Source organism: Pelodiscus sinensis, chromosome 31 (assembly GCF_049634645.1).
Source record: "Pelodiscus sinensis isolate JC-2024 chromosome 31, ASM4963464v1, whole genome shotgun sequence".
Lineage (NCBI taxonomy): Eukaryota > Metazoa > Chordata > Testudines > Trionychidae > Pelodiscus > Pelodiscus sinensis.
The window spans coordinates 866243-892156 of record NC_134741.1 but is presented as its reverse complement, the minus strand read 5'-3'; the positions used below and the strand labels follow the sequence as shown (position 1 = coordinate 892156).

General features: G+C 51.3%; 1 protein-coding gene across 4 annotated transcripts in view; it reads left to right on the top strand.

The window, feature by feature from the left end:
* Positions 1–1937: 1937 nt before the first annotated feature.
* LOC142821563 (zinc finger protein RFP-like) overlaps positions 1938–25914 on the top strand; it is a 32313-nt gene continuing 8336 nt past the window's right edge. Inside the window, exons 1-10 of one of the 4 annotated variants that reach the window (XM_075912846.1) lie at positions 2120–2295; positions 2593–3059; positions 5051–5146; positions 5708–5938; positions 6247–6269; positions 7064–7179; positions 8367–8426; positions 10306–10506; positions 11056–11129; positions 18267–18544. In XM_075912846.1, the coding sequence (XP_075768961.1) occupies positions 2688–3059; positions 5051–5146; positions 5708–5938; positions 6247–6269; positions 7064–7179; positions 8367–8426; positions 10306–10506; positions 11056–11129; positions 18267–18404 (1311 nt within the window). In that variant the 5' untranslated portion in view covers positions 2120–2295; positions 2593–2687 and the 3' untranslated portion in view covers positions 18405–18544. The other 3 variants (XR_012898277.1, XM_075912845.1, XM_075912843.1) reach the window with 3 other exon arrangements.

Sequence of the window (25914 nt, the reverse complement as noted above, 5' to 3'; positions counted from 1 at the left end):
CGTGGTCACCAACCAGTAGATCGCGATCTACTGTTAGATCTCAGGGGCTCTAAGAGTAACTCTTGAGCCCTCTCTGAACTGCGCGCCTGCGCAGTACATTTACATTAGATTTCCTCATTTGAGGAGCAGCTACTCACCGAGCAACAACACAGGTGAGTAGCTGCGAGGAATGGTGGGAGCTGGGAGGTTGAGGAATGGTGGAAGCTGGGAGGCCGGGAGGGCTGAAACACCCCAGCCAGATGACTGTGGCTTTCAGCTGAAAGCAGCTGCCTCGCGCTCCAGCTGATCGGCGGCTTCTCCTCTGCGCCTGCCCATGTGGAGCTTGGTGCACCCTGGCTGAGCGCCACGGCCAGCTGGCCGGGCAGCCACTTCTCTTCCTTCCAGCCCGGCTGCCCTGCACTCAGCCCAGGGAGGCTGCGTCTAGCTCCAGCTGTGCTGGAGCAAGCTTCCCAAGCTGAGCACAGGATCACAGATGCCCATCTGATGGACTGTATACGACTAGCAATCTCAGACTACAACCCAGACTTCAAGACACTGGCAGATACTGTTCAGTCACAGGTGTCACACTGAGACTTTGTTATTGGAAGAAAAAATATAATTCTCAATACTTGATTTTAGATTTACAAAATAGCAAAGAACAAAATGTATAATTGTAAATGCTTCATTTGACATTTAAATAGCATGAATTAAAAACAGACCATTTATTTCATAACTATAAACATGTGATTTAAATTTTATATATTGCATAATTTAAAAATAAACTGTTTAACAGTGTATAAGGGCTGCAGATAGCAAGTGATGGACAGGAGAATAGAGAGGGTAGGGCTTCAAGGAAGGGGCAGGGCAGTAGATCTTCGCCTGTTCTGAGACTTAAAAAGTGATTTTGGGTGTAAAAAGGTTGGAGACCACTGGTTTAAGCAAATAAAAAAGCCCCCAGGGCCATTCTTTGATTTGTGCCTCATTCCCACTGGGGACGCTGCTTTAACCCCCCTGCCCTGCCCGCGCTGGGGCTTTGCTCTCGGGCTGTGTCTAGACTGGCATGATTTTGCCGCCTGTCTACACTGGCCACAGTATTTGTGCAAGAACAGAGACTTTGTACTGTACAAAATCAGTGCTTCTTGCGCAAATACTCTGATGCTACCGCTCAGGGATAAGCCCTGTTGCGCAAGAGGGCCAGTGTAGACAGCCAAGTTAGTTTATTGCGCAAGAAAGCCCATGGCCATCCGAGCTTTCTTTGCACAAAGCATCCGTGCCAGTGTAGACACTCTCTTGCGTAAATACTTTTAATGGAAAAACTTTTCCCTTACAAGTATTTGCGCAAAATCTTGCCAGTCTAGATGCAGCATTTACCTGGTGCCCCCTCCTCCCACCAGACCTGAGTTTACCCCAGAACCCATCCTAGCCCCGCCCCCCCCCCGCATCTGCCCCGCCCCCGCCAAGTCCACGCGTAGCCGCATCTGCTGCTGAGCCCCGTCCCCCTTGGGAAAGGCTTTTAACGGGCACTCGGCAGAACTCACAGCACACACGGGCAGAAAGACTGGCAAGAGCTGCACGAGAACCCATGCGCAGTGCCCCCGCCCGTCCCTCCGCGCGCCGCCCCGGGACCAATCAGACGCGTTGGGTGAAGCGGGACTGGCCCAGTGGGCGTCTCTCGGCCCCGCCCCCGCAAGAAAGGGACGGTCCCAGCGCCCCGCGCGGGCGCTCTGTAGCCTCCGCCCCTCGGCACAGCCACATGGGTCCCAGAGCGCACCCTGCAGCCCCAACAGCGCGCGCCGGCACCGCGGGACACTCCCCCAACCCACGTGCCCGGAACCTCCCACCTCGAGCCACCCCCCTCAGATCCGAGCCCGTCAGTGAGGGACCCCCCCTGTTGTTACAAGCGCTGCAAAAAATCCGCCCCTGCCCGGCCTCCGAGAGGCGGAAGCAGCCTGTGGCCCGGCGATTCCCGCCCCCCTAGAGGGCGTGGCCAGGCAACTCCCAGTCGGAGCTAAGACCTGCGGCAGGACTCGCGTCGGAGTCATGGACCTGCTGCGCATGCGCGGTGTGACGGCGCCATCCCCATTCTGCTTCGCCGCTGCTCGTGCCCTGCTCATGCCCCGCCCATCCCGCTGGTAGCGGGAGGTCGCGGACCTCATTGCGGTTGCTGCGCATAAGCCGCGCTCCCTGGGCCAGGAGCCGTTGGGGCCGTTATTCGCTACGGGGCTGAGGGAGGGGGCGCCAGAGCGAGGGGGGGGGGCCGCAGCCCGGCGTCAGGGAACTGCGGGAGGGGCTGTGACCCGCCGTCCTGAGCTGCTGGTGGGTCCGGCGTTGGGCATCGGGGCTTCGCCTCGGGCCGGGCCGGCGCTGTCTGCCCCCCCCCTTCCCACCTCTCTGGTCGCGTCACAAACATTCAGCCCTGCGAGTCGTTCCTCCTTCGGGCTGGTGGCGCCTCCTGATGGGGGGGGGGGGGCCCTGGCCTGAGGGGCGCAGAGACGGGGGTCTGGCTGGGGCAGGGGGCTGAAGGGCATGGGGAGGCCCTGGCGGGGGGAGGGGGTGAGCAAAGCTTTGGGGGATTTTTTGGTTTTTATTTTTTGATTTTTTTTGTATCCTCAGTGCTGGTGCCTCAGACAGCCGCCCCCTGGACCTGCCCCTCCATTGCTGAGCTCAGGGAAGTGACACGTCCCCTGTCCCCCAGCCCAGAGGCAGCCATGGCTGCAGAGGGTCCCGGGCAAAGTGTCTGGGAAGAAGCGGTGCGTCCCGTCTTTCTGGAGGATTTCACAGCCCCTGTCACTCTGGAGTGTGGGCACAATTTCTGCCAGGCCCTCCTCAGCCTTCAGGGCAGAGACACTAAGCAGCAGGAACCCCTCCGGTCCAACCGGCAGCTGGCAAACGTGGTGGAACTAGCCAAGCCACTGAGTTTCCATGCAGCAAAGAGAGCAACATGGGGCAGGGTGTGTGGGGAGCACCAGGAAGCTCTGAAGCTGTTCTGCGAAGAGGATAAAACTCCCATCTCTATGGTGTGTGACAGATCCCAAGCTCACATGGTGGTGCTCTTACAGGAAGCTGCTCAGGAGTACAAGGTACAGAGTTGCTGTCCACTGTGATGGGAAATAACATTGGGTTTTAATTATAGTCTAATTTCACGGACTGTTACTGGGCACAGGTGTGAAACAACTCTGTAAATCCCTGATGGTACAAGAGTTGCTGTAAAAAGTAAGTGCTCTGGCTGTGGGGCAACTTACATCAAGTCTTTACAGATACCTGATGTGGGAAATGTTTCTCTGACACTCTGAATCCTGAAACCTAGCCCTCACTGGTGACAGGAGGAGTGTTTGCACAAGGGAAAATGTTAACAATCAGAGAAGTTTAGATTGCAGAAGCTACAGGCCACTCTGGCAGTGAGCTGCCTTGGGACTGAAGAAGAGGAGGTTACAAGCTGTTACTGATTGGATGAACAGGAACAATAATCTGTCATTTGCCTTATAGATCCATAATGGCATCTGGGCCCTGCACAACACCCAGCCAGGAAAAGTCCCTGCTCTGAGCAGGTCACAGTCCAGTTAGACGAACTGTGGGGCAGCAAGTTGCTCATAGTCACCAAACACATCAGGGATAGCATTTAGTCCTGAACCCTGGTTCAACTGTTAGACTACACTGCTCCCTGCCCCTCAGCATCACTGAACAGTGATGAAGAGTGGCTGTTAGAGAAAGATGCCTTGATAAAACCCTAGGCCCAGCAGGGAGAAGAGGTTTTCCACTGGGAAGCTGAACTTCTGGGGGTTAAACATCGATGCATGAACTGGCAGTAGATGAGGTTGCTGGGCTGGATGCTGTGTGGGGCCCATAGCAGGGCTTCAGGAAGTGCAGGTCCATGCTAGATACAACTAGAATTCAGTTGGATTGTAGCAAGAGTTCAAATTGGTTAACTGCTAATGTTTGTCAGTGCCAGTTACTGGTTAAACTCCCCACTGCCCCAGCAGTGCCTGCTTGCCTCTGGCAACTAACATCAGTCTGCGGCTGCTGGGAGTTCCCATTGGCCAACAGTTCTTGTGGCCACTCCCGGCAGACCTCACGAGAGATCCCTGGCCCCAGGAGAGCCCATTCCTACTACCGGCTCTGCTTGGCAGCAGGTTAAAAAATACTGTCACTTGTAAAATTGTAATCAGTTACATCGGGGTTCTCAAACTTTGTGATACTGCGACCCCCTAAAATGCTAATTGAATTTGTGACCTCACCACCACCACCAAAGTTGTTTAAAAAAAAAAAAAAGGTGGGGGGTGGGAGCCAAAGTTGTTAAGCAAAAGTTGCACCACTTTGTCCAGTTTGTGACTGCACCCACCCCTCCCCTGATCCAAGCCCCCCCCAGCACCGTCCCATCCCAGTGCACTCCCCTCTCCCCTTGAGGCAGGCATCCTCAGCATGTAGAGCAGTGCACCAATCAAATCTCCTCCCTCCCCTCGCAGAGCCAGGCATGGAAGAAGAATCTTACTTTTTAAAGCATCTGCTTCTGCCGCTGGCCCGCTGCCTCAGCTGGCAGCTGCAGGAGAAGCATCACGTGGCAAGCTGCTGGTCTCTGCTGGTCAGGTGCCACCCAGCCCGGCACCCGGTAACTGCCCCCTTCTCCTCCTTGCCTTCTTCACTTGATTCTGCGGCGCTTCTCACTCCCCCGCCAGACGTGGTAGGGGAAAATTGACCGGGCAGTGTCCGGAGATGCCGGGAAGACACAAATGGAAAAAAAACACAACCAACCAAAATAAAAAAAAAAAACAACGGATCCAGCTGTGACCCCCCGTAAGTTGGTCGCAACCCACAATTTGAGAAATGCTGGGTTACATGATTAGTGTTGTTAACCACCTGCATCGTTCTTTACGAAGGTGCCACCACCCTTGCAGGTGTCCTGCTGCATCCGCAGTCTCCTCCTTTGTCTTTTTCTATGGACAAAGCCACGTTCAGGCTGAGTCTGTGCTGGACAGAGGCAGAACTCCACAAAACTGGGACTCTCTTAAAGGCAGACAAAGGGGCTCCCAACATCTGATAGGGTTTGCCCTCATGCTGATTTCTATTTCTTCAGGAAAAATTGGAGGCCCACTTGAAGACTCTGAGGGAGGAGAGAGAAAAGGTGCTGAGAAGGAAAACAACAGCAGAAGGGAAAAGACAGGAGTATCTGGTAGGTGCTTGTGGCTATGGACCAGCAGGGACTGGCAGTGGGAAGGCTGTGTTAGGAGGCAGACTCCTGTGTGGCCTTGGTGAGGTTGGGTTTGTTTGTGTTTCTCCTGGATCATGGATTGCTATCTGAGATCCATTTGTAGACAGTCCCTGAGCATCCAAGTCAGCGCACAAGTTAATGTCCAGCCTTTGTGGCTTTCCCAGACTTCTTCTCCAAGGGAGCTGAATGTGCCCCAGAAGGGCTGTCCGCTCACGTGGTGCATTAACATGTTTGCTTCTTTTTCCTCCGTGGGTATCTGTCAGGCTGATGCTGAGTCCTGCCTCCTGCTGCTCTGGATCTGAATTCCCAGAGCCCATGAATAACAAAACATCGCTTTCAGAGGGACACGGGCCAAAGGAGATGCTGAGAGAGACGCCTCTGCCTAGTAATCACAACGTAGAGTCAAATGTCACAAATGTTAGGGTTTTCCAAGAAATTCTTCTGCTGCGCACTCAGCTCCCCATGAAAGGGCCCGGGCCTCCATCCATGCCTCTGACCAGCCCTTTCCCTGTTTTCACACAGAAATGGACCCAAGCCAAGAGGCAGAAGATTGTGGCTGAGTTTCAGCAGCTGCGGCAGTTCCTGGAGGAACAAGAGCAACTCCTGCTGGCCCAGCTGGAGAAGTTCGATGAGGAGATGGGGAGGTTCGAGACTGACACTTTCAGGAAACTCTCCGTGCAGATTTCCCGTCTCAGCGAGCGGATCGGTGAGCTGGAGGGGACGTGTCAGCAGCCAGCAAGTGAATTCCTGCAGGTGAGACTGAGGGAGAAACATCCCAGCTCCCCATGTAGGGAAGGGAGGCTCCTGAATCACAACTGCTGGAGCCCAGCTGTCAGATCTCAGCGTAACACCTTGTGCATTGCTGCCCTGTGAATGTCTCTTGTGCTTTGTAGAGTTACAGGCACAGAGCTATTAGAGATGGCAAAGCCCTATTTGCTCAGAGGATCCATGTTCCTGGGGCCAGAGCAGGGCCTCTCTTCCCAGGTTTGCAAAATCCCTTCCCTAAGATCCCCTGTGTGTCCAATAGGGCTGAGATTCTTTTCTGTGTCTTTTTTTTCTAGGACGTCAGAAGCACCCTGAGTAGGTATGTGGCTCTCACTCCCCTCACACTGCACAGAGCAGGGAAAGGGCTTGGAGCTGATGTTAGCACCACATCTCCCCAGGGCTCTACAGTCACATGTTAAACATGCAAAAGCGGCGAGGAGTCCTGTGGCACCTTATAGACTAACTGAAGTGTTGGAGCATAAGCTTTCATGGGCAAAGACCCACTTCATCAGATGCATGTTAAACATGAATATCTCTGATTCATTTCGTTCTGAGGGTCTCATCCTCGCATTTTAGATTCTGGAATTCCCCAGTCAGGGCAGAGTCTGACCAAGTGTTTTCTAGAACTGTCACTTCCCTGGGGACTGGCTGCCTCAGGACTGTGGGTGAAACATGGGCCTGTCACAGCTGGGCACATTCAGCCCAGGGCATCAGGGACCAAGAGTCTGTCCCTCCCGAGGGCTGTTTGGAGACCTGTGTGAAAGGAGCTGGGGAGGGGGGAGGTGGTGTCTCGGACTAGTCCCTAGTAGACAAATTCCTTCACCCCTTCACCTGAGTGTCTCCTATCCCTGAGTGTCTGGAGGCAAAGGAGTGAGTTGACCATGGAGAATCAATTCCTCTTCAGTCCCCCAGCCAGTCTCCCCAGGCTGGAAGTGAAGAACAGAAATGGGACCTTTGAGGGGAAGGTTGCATGGCTGTGGGATGCGTTGCCCCTGCTGTCAGGCTGGGAGAATTGGAGGAGTTCTAACACCAAGCCTGTTAGAGCTGAGACTCATTAGCCAGAACTTACCAGCAGTAAATGAAATACAATCACATGGAATTGTTTCTGTCCAGGTGTGAGATGGGGCAATTCCAGCTGCCCGAGGAGATTTCCCCTGAACTAGAAGAACAAGTCAGCAGTTTCTCCCAGAAAACGGTTGCTCTGTCGGATATTTTGAGGGAGTTCAAAGGTACCTAGAAGGGATGGATGAGGGGAAAGTGGTTCAAGTATCTGAGACTATTGAATCAGACTATTGAAGCCAACCTTCCTCTGCCTCAATTCCCACATGGAGAATGACGGCCCCATCACTCTGCTCTCCTTAGAGACACTGAGCGAACAGACCCAACTGCTTGCAGATAGAGCCAGGAGTTTGCAAACTCTGAGCCTCCCAGTCTGAGATCAAAATATCTAAAGTTACTTGTTGGCCACGTGTTCCGCCACCACAGCTCCAGGTTATGATAAGAAGCAATAAGTGTGTAGGGAATAATTCTGGACACACTGGGTGCAGGTGAAAACAAGCAGAGGATTTATTGTACACCAGCGCTGGTAGAGTACCACCCAGGGGTTAACCTGGTTAGCACTAACTTAATCAAAACATGCATTAGATTATATAGGCAGCAAATGGATGGAGGGGAAGTCATTTGATAGGTCTAGTGGCAGAAACATAATGAGCACGTGAGCCAATAAACTACAAGGTTATACAGTATCTCCGCCCATTGCCAATTAAAGAGGTTATCAATAATACAAGTAGTTATTCCTAACACGCTAAATGAGCCAATATAAACAAAGGCCCGTTGGATGGCAACTCTGTCTCCCGGAAATATAATACGTCTACTGAGGGGGTGATATTTCCTTGGATTGGCGCAGCCTTTGGGATCCAAACTTTTTTTAGGAATATAGCAGACAGTGAAACTAATTCCTGCACGGTTTGTTTATGCATAAGTCTGGCTCTTATCAGAGTGAGGCCCTCTTGTAATGTGGTTGCCATGGCAACCAAGGTCAAGTTAACTGCTTATGCTGTAAATTCTCAAGCCTTGAATTTAGGATTTGAATGGCAATTCTCAGCAAGATACCATGGACTGCCTCAGTTTGCCCCTACAAAGTGAATGAGAATCCAAGAGGAAGGGGGTGAGGAGGAAAGAGTAAATTTCATTTACAGCTTCTCTCCTGGAACTGGTGTGAGGCTGCAGGGATATTGGTTCCATAGCTAGGAAGTGCCCGAATTAGAAAGGAAATGAAAGTTTCAGACTCTTACATACTAAATTCCCGAGTGTGTCTCTATCTGGTCTCTGGTACAATTGAAACAGAGTTCTGAGTGTGGACATTGTTATAAATAAGAGAGCCTGGAATCTCACCTCTTATTCCTACTCCCACCAGATACTCTGCCCTCTGCACTGGAGAGAGCAAGAAGAAAATCCCTGGGAGCTTTCAGACAAGGTGAGTTTGCAGGTGGAAATTCTTTAAATGATGAGAAAATTCCTGTGAAAACATCCTCATGGGATTGTCATTAAGTTACCAACCAAAGCCAGCTACCATGGTGCTCTCAACCCTAAATCTCACCAACTGATCAGTGAGGAGTCCCAGGGGTGCTGCATGGCGCCCTGTGGACACTTGGAGAAACTCTGGTCTGTGGATTTGTGATGCTAAAGGGGTGAAGTTAAAGCACACAAAGAACGACACCTTCAGGCTCAGATTTCACTACTCAGTTTCAATATGGGGTTGGTTTCAAACAATAAATAGGTTGAAAGGCTGAGAGCTGACTGGCTTCCACTGTATCAGTTTGTTCAAGGGAAGAAACTGCTGGATCCCCAAGGGCTGTTAAGTCTAGTGCAGGCCTGGGAAAAATACAGCCCATGGGCCAGATCCACCCCACCAAGCCATTGGATCCAGCCCACGGATGTCATTCCCCATCTGCAAGTCACTCAGAAAGTGACTGTGAACTTGAAGGGGGGAAGGCTTCAGGCGCTTCTTCCACCCCCAGGACAATCTCACTGGCTGGATTCTGACCAGAAAAAAAAAAAAACACTGTGCCAGCTCCCCTCTGGATCATAATTATTCTCACACCCACATGGCACTGCAGCCTGTGAGAAGGTTGAGCAGGCTTCCTGCCTGTCTGAGGTGCTTGGCCTCTGGCCAGGAGTCACTCAGATAAGTCTCCTGTTCAGAGTTTGCCTCTGACACCCCAACCTCTCCCTTCCCCTCCTAATCTCTGCTCCTCCTCCTGCAGCTATGTATGCAAGAACTCTCAATGGTCAGAAACCCACAGCCCTTTATTTGTCCACTAAGTCACTTCTCTAAATTAAAGTTACTTTAAATATCTAATGAGTAGTTGGCTAATCCAGTGTCCTATATCACAGCCTGCCTCCTTCACCCAAACTTTCTCCTAGACCCCCCCCCCCCATCCGTCCTGCATCCCAAACGCTTACTCCAAGGGTCGTCCTCCTAACACGCATCCCAGGTCCTGCATTAATGTCATGTAAGAGTGCAGCTCTCAGCCACTTTCCATTTGGTCCCCCATCAAAATGAATTGCTCACCCCATCGAGTGGATTAGCACCCACTGAGCTGTATAAGTGAAAGCTGAAGCCAGACTATTTTAGACTAGAAAAGAGGCACAAATATTTGATAGTGAAGAGGATTTTCTGTTGAAAAAAATGAGCAAAGAACTGGTGGATTCTCCATCTCTTGATGTCTTCAGATCACTGGGGGACTTTCTAGAAAATACACCGAGAAACAGAGCTTTCTGCCTGGGTAACTGAACTGAGTGTAATGGCTTGTGCCACAGAGAGGGTCAGACTGCATGACTAAGGATATCTTCTGATCCCATGAATCCATTAATTTTAAGATCTCACCCTGGAAACAGCACACATAATAATAATTATCTGAATGGTGGTATTAATTTAATTGATTCTGTGTTGTGGAAAGGGTTTATAACGTCTGTCAGATGAGAGAGCAAAGTTTGTGCTGCAAATCCATGAATGAAGACTAAGGGTTTTAAATACAGCAGCCTATATTTAGCCTATGTCCATGTCCAGGCAGATGAATACGTGGCTTGTTATCAGAAACACTGGGTGCTGAGAACTAAATCCCATTGTTGCAGACACAGTAATGTTGTAACTCAAGCCAGGTACGGAGAGAAATGAATATGGATTTGGGATCTAACTCCTGTGCGCTGTTTATAGAATATCTAGACTAAAGCTTTTGCCCACAATGGAAGAGTCTGTTCCTGGTGACATGTGCTAGAGTCTGGGCAGAATGGGGGTAAAAGGATTAAAGCCCCTTCTGACATGTCTCCAATTCCCCTTCTCCCCATGCCAGGTTGCAGAACACCCATGTCTGTCTCCAGCTCAGCCCCTGGCCTGCAAAGCCAGGGACAGGAAATGACTGTGGTGGAGCCGGTGAGCTTCGAAGAGGTAGCTGTGTATTTCTCTGAGGAAGAATGGGCTCTGCTGGACCCGGGCCAGAGAGCCCTCTACAGGGATGTGATGCAGGAGAATTATGAGGCTGTGAGCTGGCTGGGTAAGGATTCCTGTCCCCTTTGGTAACACCAGCTGGGTGCAGTTGGATTGGGTTTGGTTCAGCGTCATTCATTGCCTCTGCCCCCAAGGTCAGGAGTATCTGCCCCGATAATCCTGGCTCTTGTGTGAAAGACTGTCCCCTCCGTATCCCCTCCCAGAGAAAGCAGGTTCCGGGAGATAATGGTGCTGCTCTTCCCACAGCTAAAGTCTCAATGTGCTTCCTTCCTATCTTGCCCATTTTGTGCCTTGAGTGGATGTTTGAGTAGAGAAGCTCAGGCAGTAACAGCAAGTACCAGAGTTCTGGGTCTGGCTGCTCTTAGTGCCTACAGGTTCCCCTTGTGGCAGTGCGGTGAGCCAATGGAAGGAGGGTGCAGGTACCAGTGTCCTTCCCTACCTGTAGCTAATCTCTGACATGCTGGTTCTTGCCAGTGGGAGGGGCTGGATGCTGGGGCTGAGGACGGGTGGACGAGGCAGTTCATGCTCTGCAAGTATTTTGTGGGAAGTGGCTCGGTAGTAAATGAATGTGAGTAGAGCTCTCCTTGCATTTCAGGCACAGGCTGGGTTTCCTTACAAAAGTTCAGTTTCATTGCCTCTGGGGCTCACTTGCCTCTGCGTGCAATGGAGGTAAGTCATGTCATCTGTGTTGTCTTTTTAGAGTGAAATATCTTCAGATAGGGACTTTTTCTTCCTGTGTGAATGTCTGACTTCATGCTCAGGAGACCGGTGTTCAGTTCTTTGCCCGTCTCAGACTTCCTGTGTGACCTTAGAACCATAGAGCTGGAAGAGACTGCAGAAGGTCATCAAATCCAGGCCCCTGCTCTGGGCAGAACCAGTCCCAACTAAATCATCCCAGCCAGGGCTTTGTCAAGCCAAGTCTTAAAAAACTTCTAGGGATGGAGACTCCACTACTTCTCTAGGTAACCCTTTCCAGTGCTGCACCACTCTTAGTGAAATAGTTTTTCCTTATATTCAACCTGGACCTCTCCCACCTCAACTTGAGACCATTGTTCCTTGTTTTGCCATCCATCACTACCGAGAACATCCTTTCTCCAGCCTCTTTCGAACCTCCCTTCAGGAAGTTGAAGGCTGCTATCAAATCCCCCCTCATTCTTCACTTCTGCAGACTAAACAGACCCAACTCAGTCAGCCTCTCCTTGTAGGTCATATGGTCCAGCCCCCTAATCATTTTGGTTACCCTCCGCTGGACCCTCTCCAATGCGTCCACTTCCTTTTTGTGTGGGGGGCCCATAACTGGACAATACTCCAGATGTGGCCTCACCAGAGCTGAATAAAGGGGAATAATCACATCTCTGGATCTGCTGGCAATGCTCCTCTTAATGCAACCTAATATGCTATTAGCCTTCTTTGGTACAAGGGCACACTGCTGACTCATATCCAGCTTCTCATCCACTGTAACCCCCAGGGCCTTTTCTGTAGAACTACTACTTAACTGGTTGGTCCCCAGCTTGTAACTATGCTTGGGATTCTTCCATCCCAAGTGCAGGACTCTGCGCTTGTCCTTGTTGAATCTCATCAGATTTCTTGTGGCCCAATCCTCCAATTTGTCTAGGACACTCTGGACCCTATCTCTGCCCTCAAGTGTATCTACCTCTCCTCCTAGCTTAGTGTCATCTGCAAACTTGTTGAGGGTGCAATCCATCCCCTCATCCAGATCATTAATAAAGATGAACAAGATAGTTCCTAGAACTGAACCTTGATGCACTCTGCTAGTAACTGACTGCCATCCTGACATCGAGCCATTGATCACTACCCCCGGGCCCAACCTTCTAGCCAGCTTTCTATCCATCTTGCCGTCCATTTATCCAATTCACATTCCCTTAATTTGCTGGCAAAAATGTTGTAGGAGACGGTATCAAAAGCCTTGCTAAAGTCAAGGTATATCACATCCACTGACTTTCCCATGTCTACAGAGTCAGTTACCTCATCATAGAAGCTTATCAGGTTGGTCAGGCACAACCTGTCCTTTGTGAATCCATGCTGACTATTCCTGATCACAGGGCTCAACAAATAATGCTATCTACTCGCCATGTGAGTAGATTGCAACCTGGAAGAGCCGGGTTCGGGCGATCTGTGCATGCGCAGACCGCTGGACAGCGCAGCTGGCGAGCAGAGCTCGCTGCAGTTCGTTGAGCCCTGCTGATCACTTTCCCCTCTTCCAAGTGCCTAAAAATGGATTCCTTAAGAATCCCTTCCATGATTTTTCCAGGGACTGAGGTACGACTGACTGGCCTATATTTCCCTGGATCGTCCTTCTTCCCTCTTTTGAAGCTGGGCACTACATTTGCCTTTTTCCAGTCCATCCGGGATCTCTCCCTACCTCCACCACTTTTCAAAGATAATGGCCAAAGGCTCCTCAATGACATTTGTCAACTCCTTCAGTACCCTCAGATGCATTAAGTCCGGACCCATGGATTTGTTTTTCCTAAATAGTTCCTAACCTGTTCTTTACCCCCCCAAGGGCTGTCCATCTTCATCCCATCTTGCATCACTTGGTGCATTAGTCTGGGAGCTGACTTTGTCCGTGAAGACAGAAGCAAAGAAAGCATTGAATACTTCAGCTTTCTTCACATTATCTGTTTCACACCCAGGGACCCCACGCCCTGTCTGATCACCTTCTTCTTGCTAACATGCCTGTAGAAACTTTTCTTGTTATCCTTCACATCTTTTGCCAGTCGCAATTTCAATTGTGTGTTTGCCTTCCTGATAAGCCCCTGGCATTCTCGAGCTATACATTTATACCCTTGCCTGGTCACTTATCCAAGTTTCCACTTTTTGTAAGCTCCCTTTTTGTGCTTACGTTCACCAAGGATTTCCCCTGTAAGCCAATCCGATCTCCTACCATGTTTGCTTCTCTTGTTATGCATCAGGATGGTTTCTTTCTGTGCCTTCAGTCAGGCTTTTTTAAAATACTGCCAGCACTCCTGGACTTCTTTCCCCTTCATGTTAGCATCCCCGGGGATTCTGGCCATCAGATCTCTGAGGGAGTCAAAGTCTGATTTTCTGAAATCCAAGGTGTGTTTTACTACACTCTTTTCTTCCTTTGGTCAGGATCCTGAAATCTACCATCTCATGATCACTGCTTCCCAGGTTGTCACTCACCTCTACTTCCCCTATTACTTCCTCCCTGTTTGTGAACAGGTCAAGCTGTGCATGGTCCCTGGTTGGATTCTTCAGCACTTGTACCAAAAAGTTATCCCCAACATTGTCCAAAAACTTCCTGGATTGCCTATATACTGCTGTATTGGTCTCCCAGCAGATGTCAGGGTGATTAAAGTCCCCCACAAGAACCAGGGCCTGCGATCTGGAAGGTTCTCTCAGTTGTCCGAAGAAAGCCTCATCTACCTCATCCACCTGATTCTGTGGCCTGTAGTTGACCCCAACCACAACATCACGGCTGTTGTTTGCACCTCTAAACCCATAGACTCTCAACAGGCTTTTTTCCCCCTCTATATACTGGAGTTCTGAGCAATCATAGTGCTCTTACATATAATGCAACTCCTCCTTTTCTCCCCTGTCTGTTCTTCCTGAACAGTTTATATCCTTCCATGGCAGTGCTCCAGTCATGCGAGTCATCCCACCAAATCTGTTATCCCAATTAAATCATTTTTTGTCTGGGCCAGGGCCTCCAATTCTTCCTGTTTATTGCCCAGGCTTCTCATATTGGTGTACAAACACCTCAGATAACCAATTGATCGCCCTACCTTCTCCATTCGAATCAGGGGTCCTCCTTTGTTGCACGTTCCTCTTTGCATTTCTTCCCAGTATCCGACTTTCCCACTCCTCAGGGTTTTGATCACCATCCCCCAACAAACCTAGTTTAAAGCCCTTCTTACTAGGTTTGCAAGCCTGCCCGTAAAGATGCTTCTTCCTCTCTTTATTAGGTGGATCCCATCTCTTCCTAACAATCCTTGTGCCCGGAACAGTGTCCCATGGTCGAAGAAACCAAAACCCTCTCTCCGACATCACCTGCGCAACCACGCATTTACTTCCCCAATTCGTTGATCCCTGCCCAGTCCTTTCCCTTCAACGGGGAAGATGGACGAGAACACCACTTGTGCTCTGAATTCTTTGATCCTTCTTCGCAGTGCTACATAATCCACAATAACCTGCTCATGGTCATTCTTGGCCGTATCGTTAGCTCCCACGTGGAGAAGCAGGAAGGGGTAGCGATCCGAAGATTTGATCAGTTTTGTAAGACTCTCAGTCACATCCTGAATTCGAGCTCCCAGTAACCAGCACTCCTCAGTCCCTCTTAGGAGAGACTCCACAACCACCACCACCCATCATCTTTTTTGGGGGGTGGTGGTTGTGGAACCCCCATCCCTAGGACTATGCATCCCATGCCTTCCAGTAGATGGTGTTCCCTTCCGGTTTCTTCCTTGTGAGGTCCCTTCCAAAGCATTCGCCACCACAGAGTCTGTGGAGGGAGCCTGAAAGTGATTACTTACCTTTATTGCATTGGGGGATTCCTGTGCTGGCTTTTTTCCCCTTCTAGATGTTGCCTGCTGCCAGTTCTCTTTCTAGTCCTGTACTGCCCTCTTGACTCTTCCTTCTGCTGTTTTTCCAGGATTAAACACTGCCTTCTATCGAGGAAGTCTTCATCCTCTCTGATCGAGCATAGGGTCAACACTTGGGCCTCCAGTCCTATGGGGTATGTCTACACTTGCTCCCTATCTTAAGATAGGGAGGCAAATGTAGGCGGCCGAAATTGCTAATGAAGCAGGGATTTAAATATTTTGTACTTCATTAGTATGATCTCGCCCATGTGCTAGTTCGAATCACAGGTGGCTGGAACTAGGAAATGTGCACCGGGACGTGGTAGTTCGCACCAAAGCCCTTGGTTCGAACTAACATTACTCCTTGTGTGTGATCGCTTCTCTCTTTAATAGCTATTATAGCCTGTCCCTGTTTCTCAGGGCTGGGAAGGATACCTACACTAAACAAGGACCATGCTTAGCTCCATATGAGCATCCCGATAGCACAGTGGAGTCCTGATTTACACCAGAGTTCCCAGGTGCTGCTGTGATTGATAATTTTGCTTCCTGCAGCAACTGCAGTGCCATATGAATTGCTGCTAGCACTACAGAGTGTTGTTACAGCTGTTCAGGGCAGCTCTTTCTGGAGCTCTGATGCCAGCGGTGCTGGCAGAGTGTGCGGCTTGCCCATGCAGCACAGCCCAGGGTTGCTGCTGAGGAAAAACTCAGACTCCATTCGGAGGCTAAGGCGCTCAGCCAAGTTTATTGCGAAAAGGAGCAGGGTGCTAGTGTCCCAGCTCCTAAGGCACAGGTATAGTGAGACTTGTCCCAACCCAATAACAGTACCAGCTCAGTCAGCAACCAGAATGCTGCCCCTCAGCCAGAATCAACATGCCCCTCCTGTGACTTCTCTCCTATATTGTGTGACAAAGTCCCTTGGTAGCTCCCTGGGGTTCTACACTTCTTGGCAGTTACTTGAGCACCTCAGACTCACAGAGCCCCCTTTGTTGCCCTGGGATTTCCCTAGAGGCAATGGTCCCCACTTACCAAGTTATTCTCATCACAGGCTAGTCATTGGAGTTCACCCTTTCCTTGCCATGCCTCGTGCTGCCTGAGAGGATTCCTTTTATGGGAACCTGGAGGGCTTAATTGGCAGCAGGTGCTTAACTCCAGCTGCAAGGTGCCTCCCAGTTAGGCCTCTCTTTTCTATCCTGGCTGCTGGGCTGTGTTCAGGTGAGGCTCATTTAGAAACAAGAAGGCATTAACTCACCTTCCAATATGGCTGCCTTCTATAGGCTTTTGTAAACCTTCCATGAGGCCTCAGTAGCTCCCTGCTTTTGGGGTGCTGTATTTTTCCTGCATTCCTCTGCTCTTCTTCCTTTTGGAGGGGGGTGTCTGTGTAGGGGGGGGTTGCTGCTTTTGTGGCAGGTGGGCCCTGGCTACCCTTACATTTTGGGCCAGACCCCTTTTTCCACCTGTCTTTTGCAAGCAGCTTCCCCCCCCCCACTCACCTCAGCTAGTTGCCCTGCCTTTGGGTGGAGGGAGGCCCCTCTCCCATCTTCTTGGGAATCTATTTTTGTCCCTTTTGGGTTTTTTTCACCTCTGCAAGCCTGAATTCCACCATTCCTGCAGCTGCTGCTTTCCCTGAGGCAGAGGAGGAAAGTGAGCTGCTTTATGGCAGCCCCTGGGGTTCTCTCTCCCCACAGATTGCCTGTGTGGGGGAGGGACTAAGGGACCTTCCATCAGGACCGCTGGGTGGAGGTTGGTGGGGGTCTTGTGAGGTGCTGGGGATAGGGGGTGGTTCTCCTCCTCCTGGTTCTCCTGCCCCTGTTTTCTGTTGCTGCTCCTTCCCAACCACAGTTGCTGTGGGTTTTTTTTCCATTCTGGGCCCTACTGCTTGCCTCCTTACACTTCTTTACTCTTCTGGGCCCTGCAGCAGGAACTGTGGGCCTGCTACACAAGCACCTGTGGGCACACTGGTTCCCTTTCCCAGCCATGTCTCCTCCCTTTCCCCATCCCCTCACTCTTGAGGAGGCATCTCTTCACTACTTGCCTTCCCTCTCTGCTGCTTGTCCCATCTACCCTGTTGTGTGTCCATACCCTCCCCCCATTCTTTTGTTAGGCGCTTAAGATTCCCCATCCTTTAATTACCACACACAGCTTCACTTGTCCCCATGTTCTTTAAATAATAATTTACCCCTCATCTCCCCAGTGCAGCCAGAGGAGCTGCTCTTTCCATTCTGTGCTGGGAGCTGTACTCCTTCCTCTTTTTCCCTTCTCTTTTCTGAATCGTCGCCCTCCCACCCCACTTCTAGCCTCGTAGGGAGGAGCAGCAAACCTCCTTTCTTCCCCTTCCTGCTCCCTTCTCTGGCATATTCGCTCCTCTCCTAATTGGTTGTTTGTCCTTCCCTCCCGACCCATGACCACGATGGAGGGGTTGTCTGGTGACACCCCTGCCAAACCTTTCCCACCCCTCCCTAAAAACAGCAGTCCCTCTGAGGCTACTGGGCCCTCCATCGCTATGGTGGAAGGGGGCGGACGTGGATGAGGACTCGAGTGCCTTGACTGCCCCTGCCATGGCACCTCTAGTACCCATTGAAGAAGTTCCCCTGAAGGGTAGGAAGGGCCAGTCGACCAAGGGCAAGAACCCCACCCGTAAGGCAAAAACTGAGGCGATGGCTCATAACCTGGCCATTGCCCCCATGCCGGCCACGGCCTCCCTTCCTTCCCGCTCCCCCTGTTCCTTCCACCAGCTCTGGGGGTGATGTTATCCCGGCCCCCAGGGAGTACGCTCAGGTAGCCGCCATCCTCTGCCTGCAGCCCCCCAAGTTGCCTCCCAGAATTCCATTGCCGGCGGCCTGTGGCCCCTTTCCCACCCTAACCAGGCGGCATGGGATCCGTTGTCTCCTGGTGGTGGCCTCGCCCCACGTGGAGACCTACGTACGGGCATTGGCATGCGTGGTGGAGCCTGCAGCCATGGTGGCAGCCTCTAAGATGTTTGGGAAGGTGGTATTCTTTCTGGCATCCAAGGTCACCGCCCAGGAGGTGGCGGAAAGGGGTTTGGCGGTGGGAGAGTCCACGTTCCCCTTAAGCCTTTGGAGGACCTGGGCATATGAGTGGTTTTGTCCTCTGTGCTTCCCTTCCTCCCAATGCCACCCTACTGCCTTTCCTCTCCACCCTGGGGAGGCCTCTATCAGTCCTAAGTCCCCATCCTCTGGGCTGCAAAGACCCTAACCTCTGCCACGTCCTTTCCTTTCGCCGGCAGGTTTCTATCCAATTACTACCAGCGGGATATGGCGGAGAAGGGTCATTTCCGGTGCCCCATCAATGGGCCCAGTACCGGGTGTACTACACCATGGCGGAGGCCCGGTGTTTTCTCTGTCGGGCAATGGGGCACATCTGAAGGGACTGCCCCCTGGATCGGTTTGGGAGGGCACTGGCCCCACCACCGCTGGTGGCCCTGATGGTCCAGACCTTGGTGTCGCCCCTCCTCCAGTTGTGACCATGGTCAATCCCACTTGGGCTCTGCAGGCCCCAGATGAGCACCTGCTGCTGCCACCACCAAAAGTGGCAAGGCCGGGCCCGCGGAAGAGAGGGCGGCGGGGTCAGTGACCATCCTGAGAGCAGGACCTTGGGTACAGGAACCCACAAGGGGAGAGGCAATTCTCAACTTAGTCCTGAGTGGAGCACAGGATCAGGTCCAGGAGAGAACCATTACAGGACTACTTGGGAATAGTGGCCATAATATAATAACAATTAACATTTCTGTGGTGGGAAGAACACCTCAGCAGTCCAGCACTCTGGCATTTAATTTCAAAAAAGGGAATTACACACAAATGATGAGGTTAGTTAAACAGACATTAAAAGGCACAGAGACTAGAGCCAAATCCCTGCAAGCTGAATGGGATTTTTTAAATACACCATAATAGAGGTCCAACTTAAATGTATACCCCAAATTAAAAAACATAGTAAGGGACCTAAAAAAGAGTCACCGTGGCTTAACCACCGTGTAAAAGAAGCGGTGAGGGACAAAAAGGCATTTTTTAAGAAGTGGAAGTCCAGTCCTAGTGAGATAAATAGAAAGGAACATAAACACTGTCAAATCAAGTGTAAAAACATAATAAGAAAAGCAAAAAAAGATTTTGAGGAACAGCTAGCCAAAAACTCAAAAAAAATAACAAAATGCTTTTTAAGTACATTAGAAGCAGGAAGCCTGCTAAAAAACCTGTGGTTCCCTAGACGATCGAGATATAAAAGAAGCAATCAAGGACGATAAAGCCATTGCGGAGAATCTAAATGATTTCTTTGCTTCAGTCTTCACGGCTGAGGATGTTGAGATTCCCAAATCTGCACTCTCCTTTCTGGGTGACGAATCTGAGGAACTGTCCCGGATTGAAGTGTCATTAGAGGAGGTTTTGGAACAAATAGAAAAAGTTAATGTTAACAAATCACCGGGACCAGATGGCATTCATCCAAGGGTTCTAAAAACTCAAAAGGGAAATTGCTGAACTATTATCTGTGGTTTGTAACCTATCCTTTAAATCAGCTTCTGTACCTAATGACTGGAAGGTACCCAATGTGACACCAATATTTTAAAAGGGTTCTAGAGGCGATCCTGGCAATTACAGAGGTCTAACTTCAGTACTGGGCAAACTAATCAAAACAATAGTAAAGAATAAAATTGTGACGCATGTAGAAGAACATAATTTGTTGGACAAAAGTCAACATGGTTTCTGTAAAGGGAAATCATGTCTTACTAATCTATTAGAGTTCTTTGAAGAGGTTAACAGACAGACAAGGGGGATCCAGTAGATAAAGTATACTTAGATTTTCAGAAGGCCTTTGACAAGGTCCCTCATCAAAGGCTCTTATGTAAATTACATAGTCATGGGATAAGAGGGGAGGTCCTTTCATGGATTGAGAACTGGTTAAAAGACAGGAAACAAAGGGTAGGAATATATGGTATATTTTCAGAATGGAGAGGGGGAACTAGTGGTGTCCCCCAAGGGTCAGTCCTGGGACCAATCCTTTTCAACTTATTCATAAATGATCTGGAGAAAGGGGTAAGCAGTGAGGTGGTAAAGTTTGCGGATGATACCAAACTGTTTGATAGTCAAGACAGAAGCAGACTGTGAGGAACTCCAAAAAGATCTCACCAGACTGAGTGATCGGGCAACAAAATGGCAAATGAAATTTAATGTGGATAAGTGTAAAGTAATGTACATTCGAAAAAATAACCCCAACTATATACGTACAGTATGATGAGAGCTAATTTGGCTATGACAAATCAGGAAAGAGATCTTGGAGTTATCGTAGATAGTTCTCTGAAAACTTCCACACACTGTGCAGTGGTGGTCAAAAAGGCAAATAGGATGTTAGGAATTTGTAGAAAGGGATAGAAAACAAGACAGAATATCTTACTGCTGCTGTATAAACCTATGGTACGCCCACATCTTGAATACTGTACAGATGTGGCAAGGAGTCCTGTGGCACCATATAGACTAACCGAAGTGTTGGAGCATAAGATTTCGTGGGCAAAGACCCACTTCGTCAGATGCATGTGAATTTGATAGATTTCCACTCCATACAGCTAAATGCAGTGCCTTGCATGGTGTCAAGTATCAGAGGGGTAGCTGAAATGGGTCTTTGCCCACAAAAGCTTATGCTCCAACACTTCAGTTAGTCACAGGACTCCTCGCTGCTTTTGCAGATTCAGACTAACAGGGCTACCCCTCTGATACTGTGTACAGATGTGGTCTCCTCACTTCAAAAAAAGATATTTTGGCCTTGGAAAGGGTTCAGAAAAGGGCAAATAAAATGAGCAAGAGCAAGTGCGCCTGAAAATTAAACAGCTGCAGCAGGCATACACCAGGGGCAGCGCCGCAGCAGGGGCTGCCACCTGTCCCTACTTTGCCGCCCCCGACCAATTCTTGGGGGGCGGGGCAGTCCGCACCAGCCCAGGAGGCAGTGAGCCGGGACCACAGGGTCCTGATCCAGGTGCACCGGAGGGGCCACCGCAAGGAGTTTCAGCACTGGAGTAGATATACCCTTGCTCCTTGTTCAGTCCCCCACCCAATTGAGCTTCCAACCCCTCTTCCTGCTCCCCCCATCCTTGTCTTTTCCCTAATATCCTACCACTTCCTCCCACTACTCCCCTTCCTCCCTTTCCTGCTCCTTTCCTTGACCTCTTTTCCTCCCCTTATTTTGTTGCTGCTGCCCCCAGGGTTGCCAAGTTCAGTGCAGATGTTGGCCCCCGGGAGGTGGTTTTCGTTGCTCCTGCTCCCAGCACATCTGGGGCTGTTTTCCCTCTGCCACTGTCTTCCCAGCAGGAACTCCCAAGGCCCTGTGTCGATGGGTCATGAGGCTCCTGGAGGGGTCTGGCCCCAAGGCGTTTGAGGGCCAGATGCGCTGAAGGGCAAGATGCATGTTTTCTTGGAAGACATTTGTGGCTCTAAGAACAAGGTTGCTCTCACCCTTCAGCTCTGGAGAGATTTCCATCTTGTCTTACAAATGGTAAGGGCCCTCTTGAGGGAGGGTAAAGGGACCGGGCAGCGGGAGGCTATGCACTACCAGCGGGTCTGCAGCTTCTGTGATGCCTTACTCACTTTTGGATACGGTCATGGTTTGCTGTGGGGCCCAATCGGGGCTGCTGGCACTCCTGCTGGTGAGGATCTTCCCCAGCCCTCTTGATGTTGGTGCTCATCCTTACCACTTTATACACCTGGGACTGCGGGTCGGGTCTCCGCAGGTGTTAGATACTCTCCTTCCTTCAGGAGTGGGGATACTCTGTCACGTTCCTGCAGGAGACCCTTACGACTCAGGCTGCTGAGGCTAGCTGGCAGCTGGCAGCTGGAGCGGGGGGACGGTTTATTTCAGCCACCTGTTGGCCCGTCAAGCTGGGATGGCTACCCTGTTCTTCCTGAGCCTGCAGCCCTAGGTACTAGAGACTGCTGAGGTCATGCTGGGTTGCCTGCTGCATCTCCAGGTTTGGACAGAGGGGCTGACATTAAATCTCGTTAACGTCTACACCCCGACATCCAGCCCAAAGAGGCTATGCTTCTATCAGTGGGCGTCTATCTTCCTTGGATCCTCGTAAGTGCCTGGTCCTGGGTGGGGACTTCAACCGCACCCTCGAGGAGCGGGACTGTACAGGGATTGAGCAGTGCCCGGCCACCGCAGACGTCCTCAGGGAGGGTATGTCTACACTGCAAAGTTAGTTCGAACTAACGGACGTTAGTTCGAACTAACTTTAATAGGCGCTACACTAGCGCTCCGCTAGTTCGAATTTAATTCGAATTAGCGGAGCGCTTAGTTCGAACTAGGTAAACCTCATTTTACGAGGATTAAGCCTAGTTCGAACTAGCTAGCTCGAATTAAGGGCTGTGTAGACCCTTAATTCGAACTAGTGGGAGGCTAAGGCTTCCCAGGTTTCCCTGGTGGCCACTCTGGCCAACACCAGGGAAACTCTATGCCCCCCTCCCGGCCCCGGTCTCCTTAAAGGGGCACGGGCTGGCTACAGTGCCCGTGCCAGGTGCAAGCCTGCCAGCACCCAGCCAGCAGACCCTGCACCTGGCACGGATCGAGCCAGCCACCTGATGTCCCCCAGCCCTCCCCCTCTTCCCGGGACCAGGCTGGTGGCTCCCGGGAGCTTGCCCGGGACCGCAAGAGGCGGGCACCCACCTGGGCTAGTGCGGACATTGTGGACCTTGTCCACGATCTCTGCACTAGGCACAGGAAAGTGGCCGGCTTGGGCAGGAGAGCTGCCAGCCTGGCCACCCAGGAGCAGGTGTGCAAGAGAATCAAGGGGGTCCACTGAGACCCCCGACCCTGAGCCCTAAGCTTACAATGGCCGTCCTGGGTCAGACCAAAGGTCCATCTAGCCCAGTAGCCTGTCTGCCGACAGCGGCCAACCCTAGGGACCCTGGAGGGGATGGACCGAAGACAGTGACCAAGCCATTTGTCTCGTGCCATCCCTCTTCAGCCTTCCACAAACTTTGGGCAGGGACACCACTCCTACCCCCTGGCTAATAGCACTCCATGGACCCAACCTCCATGACTTGATCTCACTTCCCTTTTAACTCTGTTCTAGTTCTAGCCTTCACAGCCTCCTGCAGCAAGGAGTTCCACAGGTTGACTCTTTGCTTTGTGAAGAACAACTTTCTGTTACTAGTTTGAAGCCTGCTACCCATTCCTTTCCTTTGGTGTCCTCTAGTCCTTCTTTATGGGAACTAATGAAGAACTTTTCTGTATGCACCCTCTCCACCCAACTCCTGCTTTTAGAGACCTCTATCCTGTCCCCCTCCGTCTCCTCTTTTCTAAGCTGAGAAGTCTCAGTCTCTTTAGCCTCTCCTCATATGGGACCTGTTCCCAACCCCTGATCATTTTAGTTGCCCTCCCCTTTCCCAGCCTCTCTCTTCCCCTCTCCCACCTCCTTTTCCCAGTCTCCCCCAGTTTTGTTCAATAAAGACAGATTCCATTTTTGAACACAATTGTCCTTTATTTTGTACATCAAGAAGAGGGGCTAGGGAAGGGTAAGTGGAAGGAGGTGAGGGAGGAATGGGGCACGAGCCCTCGGTGGGGAGGACTGGGCTGGCTTTTCCGGCTTCTGGGGGTGGAAGCTCTCCTGCAGCCCTCCAATTGCCCCCTCTCCTCAGATGGCAGCCTGCGGCAAGTGCAGCCGGGCTGATGGCCGAGTGGTGTGATGTGTCCAGTGTGGGCACTCCAAGCCAGGACTGGTTTTCAAGCGGGGCACCCCTGAGAACTGTCTGTCCGGGGTGGGGGTCGGGTCCCTTTAAGCACAGCCCTCGGCTAGCCTGAGACAGCATCTCCACGCTCTAAGTCCTCCTCTGATGCCCTGCCGGCACTGCTTCCGGCCATCCTTAAGCCCTGTTCAGGGTCCACTCTGTGTGGACATGCTAGTTCGAATTAGCAAAACGCTAATTCGAACTAGTTTTTAGTTCTAGACACGTTAGTTTGAATTAGCTGAGTTCGAATTAACTAATTCGAACTAAGTTAGTTCGAATTAGCACTGTAGTGTAGACATACCCGGAGATAATAGACCATCACTCCACCTGGGCAAGGACACTATTTACGTACGTCCAGGTAGTGGGTCATCGGTCTTTCCACTCCCAGTTACACCACATTTATCTTTCTTGTCATTATCTCTTCCAGGTTCACTTCTCCAGCATTAGGCCAGCCCCGTTCTCAGATCACCACTTTGTGGCCATGACAGGCTCTCTTTCTTCAGAGAGGCTGGGGCTGGCCTACTGGTATTTAGCCTGCTGGAGGATGTGGGCTTCATAGCATCCTTCCCGGAGTTCTGGCTGGCCTGCCACGGGTGGCAGTGCGCCTTTCCTTTGGTGCGGCAGTGGTGGGATGTGGGGAAGGTGCGCACATGGCTCTTCTGCTATGACTTCACCCGGGTGGTCAGCTGGCAGAGGGATGCAGCAGTAGAGCAGTTGGAATGGGAGGTCTTTGAGCCAGAGAGGTGGGTGGCTGGCCGCCAGCCCGGAGATCCAGCCCTTTGTGGAGCATACCGGGAGAAATGGGAGGAACTGCAGGCCCTCGAGGACCTTCGGGCCCGGGGTGCCTTTGTTCATTCTTGCATCCATCTCCTTCAGGAGATGGATTGCAGCTCTCTCTTTTTCTACACCCTTGACTCATTGTCTGCCTTCTGGCCTAAGATGGCGCCCCCCCTCACTGAGATGCACGAGAGGGCTTGTGACTTCTACCCCTCTCTGTTTTCCCCCCTGATCCAGCCAGTGCCCACAGGGTTCTCTGGAACAAACTTCTGATGGTCAGTGTGGGCAATCAGGACCAGCTAGAGCTGCCTCTCTTCTGGCTGAGTTCTTGGAAGCCCTCCATGTCATGCCTACCAGCAAATCCCTGGTCATGGATGGGCTGACCGTGAAGTTCTACTGTGTGTTCTGGGACATCCTCGGCCTGGACCTTGCTTGCTTTTGGGCACAGTCCTTGGAGAGCGGGGTCCTCCTTTCATTGTGTAGGTGAGCTGTGCTCGCCATGCTGCCTAAGAGGGGGAACCTCCGTGATCTGAGGAATTGGCGTCCCATCTTGCTCCTCAGCATGGACTATAAAATCTTTGCCAAAGCCATCTCCCTATCACTAAAGTCTGTGCTGGTGGACGTGGTCCTTCTTGACAAGACCTACACCATCCCAGGCTGTACCATCTGTGACAACCTCTTCCTGGTCCAGGATCTTCTAGAGCTAGGGAGTTGGGAAGGTCTGTCATTCGCCCTTTTGTCCTTGGATCAGGAGAAGGCGTTTGACTGGATGAACCATGGGCCCCATTTTGTGGAGTTTCTCCAGGTGGTGTACGCCTCCGCAGAGTGCTTGGTCAGCTCAACTGGACCCTAACCGCACTGGTCAGCTTTGGGTTGGGAGTACGTCATAGCTGTCTGCTGTCAGGCCAGCTGTACGCTCTGACAATGGAGCCCTTCCTCCATCTCCTTTGCAAGAGGTTGATGAGGTTGGTGCTTTGTGAGCCGGAGATGAGGCTGATCCTGTCGGCGTATGCCATTGACATGCTCCTTGAGGTCCAGGATCCAGGAGACCTGGCAAGGGTGGAGGCTTGCCAAGCCATCTACTTGATGGCCTCCTCTGCTCAGGTTAACTGGGTCAAGATCTCTGGCTTTGTGGTAGGGGCTGGGTAGCAGGCGGGCTCCCTCCCACCCATACTTCAGGCCATCAAGTGGAGTGCAGGTCCGCTGCTCTATCCAGGTGTTTTTCTCTCTGCCACACATCCCCCTCTGCTGGAGAACTGGCAAGGTTTAGAGTTCAGGGTGGTTGAGTGGTAGTGGAGATGGACAGGACTCCTTTGGTTCCTCTCTGTGGGAGAGCACTGGTACTTAACCAATTGGACTGTCCATGCTTTGGCTCTGTCTCAACACCCTGGT